At 54.2% G+C, this 2,871-nt stretch overlaps 1 protein-coding gene across 1 annotated transcript in view; it reads left to right on the top strand.

The window, feature by feature from the left end:
* The window catches only part of LEPRE1 (leucine proline-enriched proteoglycan (leprecan) 1), a gene marked incomplete at its 5' end in the record, with an annotated part of 5,964 nt that overhangs the window by 1,326 nt on the left and 1,767 nt on the right, over nt 1-2,871 (top strand). The window contains 5 exons of the mRNA XM_010023291.1: nt 1,078-1,217; nt 1,870-1,959; nt 2,073-2,125; nt 2,420-2,541; nt 2,666-2,797. Of these exons, the coding sequence (XP_010021593.1) occupies nt 1,078-1,217; nt 1,870-1,959; nt 2,073-2,125; nt 2,420-2,541; nt 2,666-2,797 (537 nt within the window). The remainder of the gene's footprint in view (nt 1-1,077; nt 1,218-1,869; nt 1,960-2,072; nt 2,126-2,419; nt 2,542-2,665; nt 2,798-2,871) is intronic.

Below are 2,871 nucleotides of genomic sequence, written 5' to 3'. Positions count from 1 at the left end.
GGCTGCAGGGGGGGGTCTCCCCAGAGCGCAGTGGAGGGGCAGGATCCTCTCCCTCGACCTGCTGCTCACTCTTCTTTTAATGCAGCCCACGATACTCTTGGATTTCTGGGCTGTGAGCACACACTGCTGGGTCAGGCTAATTTTTTGCCCCTCCCCCCAGTATCTCCAGGCCCTTCTCAGGGCTGCTCTGAACCCCTCCATTCCCCAGTCTTTACTGATACTGGTGTAGAACTTTCCACTTGACCTGTTGAACTTCATGAGGTTCTCACAGGCACGCTCCTGCAGCTTGCAGTGTTCTGCAGGAGATCTGGATCTGGCTGTGCCAGGCTGCAGTAACCGTTCACATTGCTTTAGATGCCCAATTCCCCGGCAGCTTCGCTTTCCAAGTGAAATAACAGCCTGGAGAAGCATAGTTTTTTTCCTCCTGCCATCTATCCACCTCTTGCTCCAAACCACAGAGGCACCTCCTCCTCCAGAACAGTTACTTATAACCCAAATACACCCAGTCTGATTTTTCTTTTTTATTACCTCCTTAGAAAAATCTAAGCTGTTTCTGTGCAAATTTCTCCAAAAGGAGTGGAAAACCCACATGGAATCTAAGAAGATTGACAGGCTGGAATCCTGTTCATCAAAGTGGGTTGGGGTGCTTAAGTGGCTGAAAATTGCAGGTTAGCCTGGGAATGGTGTGGTCTTGCTGCCTGGAAATAGGCTTTGAGATGTTTTCCAGGCTAGAAACTTACGCAAGCTGCGGCCCTGGTTTCTGGTGAGGTGGTTTTGGAGGCAGGAGAGCTCCTTGGAGTTGTAATGTTGCCTCTGTGGCAGCAGCTGTCTTTGCTCCAGGGTACTTGGGAGACCCTTTGGACAACAAAAAGGACTTTATTGTTTCTTCTCAATATCCTTGTTTGCTCTGTCTCCGATGCTCTTGATGTGCCAGGTTGGACAGGGCTTGGAGCAGCCTGGTCTAGTGGAAGGTGTCTCTGCCCATGGCAGGGGTCTGGAACTGGATGAGCTTTAAGGTCCTTTCCAACACAAACCAGTCTGGGTTTCTATGCTTGACATTCCCATTTCTCTTTGCAGATGGGAATTATGAAAAAGCCATTGAATGTGCCAAAACCTATTTACTCTTCTTCCCAAACGACGAGGTGATGAACCAGAATTTGGCCTATTACACTGCGGTCCTGGGGGAGAACCTGGCAGGACCCATCCAACCCCGAGAGGTGAGCAAGCAGCTATGACGAGCCATCACAGGGATGTCTTCTCCCCTTCTTGGCGACCTTTGCAGAGGTTCTGGGGTCTGTTCTGGTCCACCTGGGAAGGTGGAGAGGAACAGAGGGACTCAAGACTGAACAAGCTGGAAAATAGCTGAGATATGAAGAACATCACTGGTGGAATATCTTTGACCAAGTGAAGTCTTGGTGGCTTGCACAGTGGACCAGCTCTTATGGGAGAGACCTTTCAGGAGGACCAGAGCCCACTGCTTCCACAATTCAAGTGGAATTGCCTAAAGAAGAGAGGATTTGGCTTCAAAATAGCTGAACCAGACGCTCAGGTGGTAGGCAGGGATTGAGGTCTCTGCCCCACATCAGCTGGAGCAGGAGAGGAAACTGCTTCTAAAGAGCTTCTTGCAGAAAGGACATGCATGTGCCTCTGTCTCCCCCATCCTCTCCCAGGGCTCCTCCACATGGGACAGGGAAGCTCATGCAGGATGGGGAAACCCACTTGCTTCCCATCTGCCAGAGGGACCAGGAAGCCAGGGTCTGGAGCAAGGACTGCAGGAACGATGTAAACCCTGCACCCTCCTGCCCTTGCGTGGGGTCTTCCCAGAGCCCCCATGCTGTGCCCTCAGTCGTGCCTCTGCCCCTCCCACAGGAGATCCAGGTGTACCACCAGCGGAGCCTCATGGAGAAGGAGCTGCTCTTCTTCAGTTACGACGTCTTCAGCATCCCCTTCGTGGACCCGGTGAGTGGTGCTGGACCAGGCAGGATGCGGTGGCAGGTGGAAAGGGGATGAAGGGTCTGCGTCCCAGCCAGGTCCTCACCCAGCTCCTGATGATGATGTTGTTCTGGCTGTAGGACACATGGACACCAGAAGAGGTGATACCAAAAAGGCTGCGAGAGAAACAAAAGTGAGTGCTCTCCCCAGCTGATGGCCAAGCCTACCCAATGCAGGGACCAATGGGACATTCCCCTCGTCCCCCATTGGGTTTGAGCCAAAGGCCATGGAGCTGCTGCCAGGGAGGGTTTTGGTGTTGGGCTGGAAGAGGCTGCTGGAGGGCAGAACCTTGCTACTCATCAGCCCTTGGGTTGATGGATGTGGGTAGGCCATCCCAAGAAGCTTGGGGTGAGGGATGCACTGAGACTTGGGCTTTATCACGTGGAGACAACTGGGATGGGGGAGCTGATGGTTGCTGTGTGCCCAGGGTGGAGCGGGAGACGGCGGCGCGCATCTCGGAGGAGATTGGAAACCTCATGAAGGAGATCGAGACACTGGTGGAGGAGAAGGCCAAGGAGTCTGCTGACATGAGCAAATTCATCCGGGAAGGTGCAGAGGGCCAGGAGGGGAGGTGGGATGGGGACCTCCATGTCAGCTCGCATCCCTCCACATGGGTGGTAGCTGTTCCCCAGAGTTGGTGGCACCCATCCCTGTGTCTGTTCCTCTTCCACAGGTGGCCCTTTGGTGTACGAAGGAGCCAGTGTCACCATGAACTCCAAGGCCCTGAACGGTTCCCAGCGTGTGGTGGTGGATGGAGTCCTTTCTGCCGAGGAGTGCCGGGAGCTGCAGAGACTCACCAATGTGAGCACGGGAACAGGAGGAGCCGCAGGAGATGCTGCAGGTCCCATCCTGCAGCTCAGAAGCCAGACTGCTGACACC

This window comes from Nestor notabilis, unplaced genomic scaffold, assembly GCF_000696875.1.
Source record: "Nestor notabilis isolate BGI_N333 unplaced genomic scaffold, ASM69687v1 scaffold20321, whole genome shotgun sequence".
Lineage (NCBI taxonomy): Eukaryota > Metazoa > Chordata > Aves > Psittaciformes > Psittacidae > Nestor > Nestor notabilis.
This window is presented reverse-complemented; position numbering and strand designations above follow the sequence as displayed.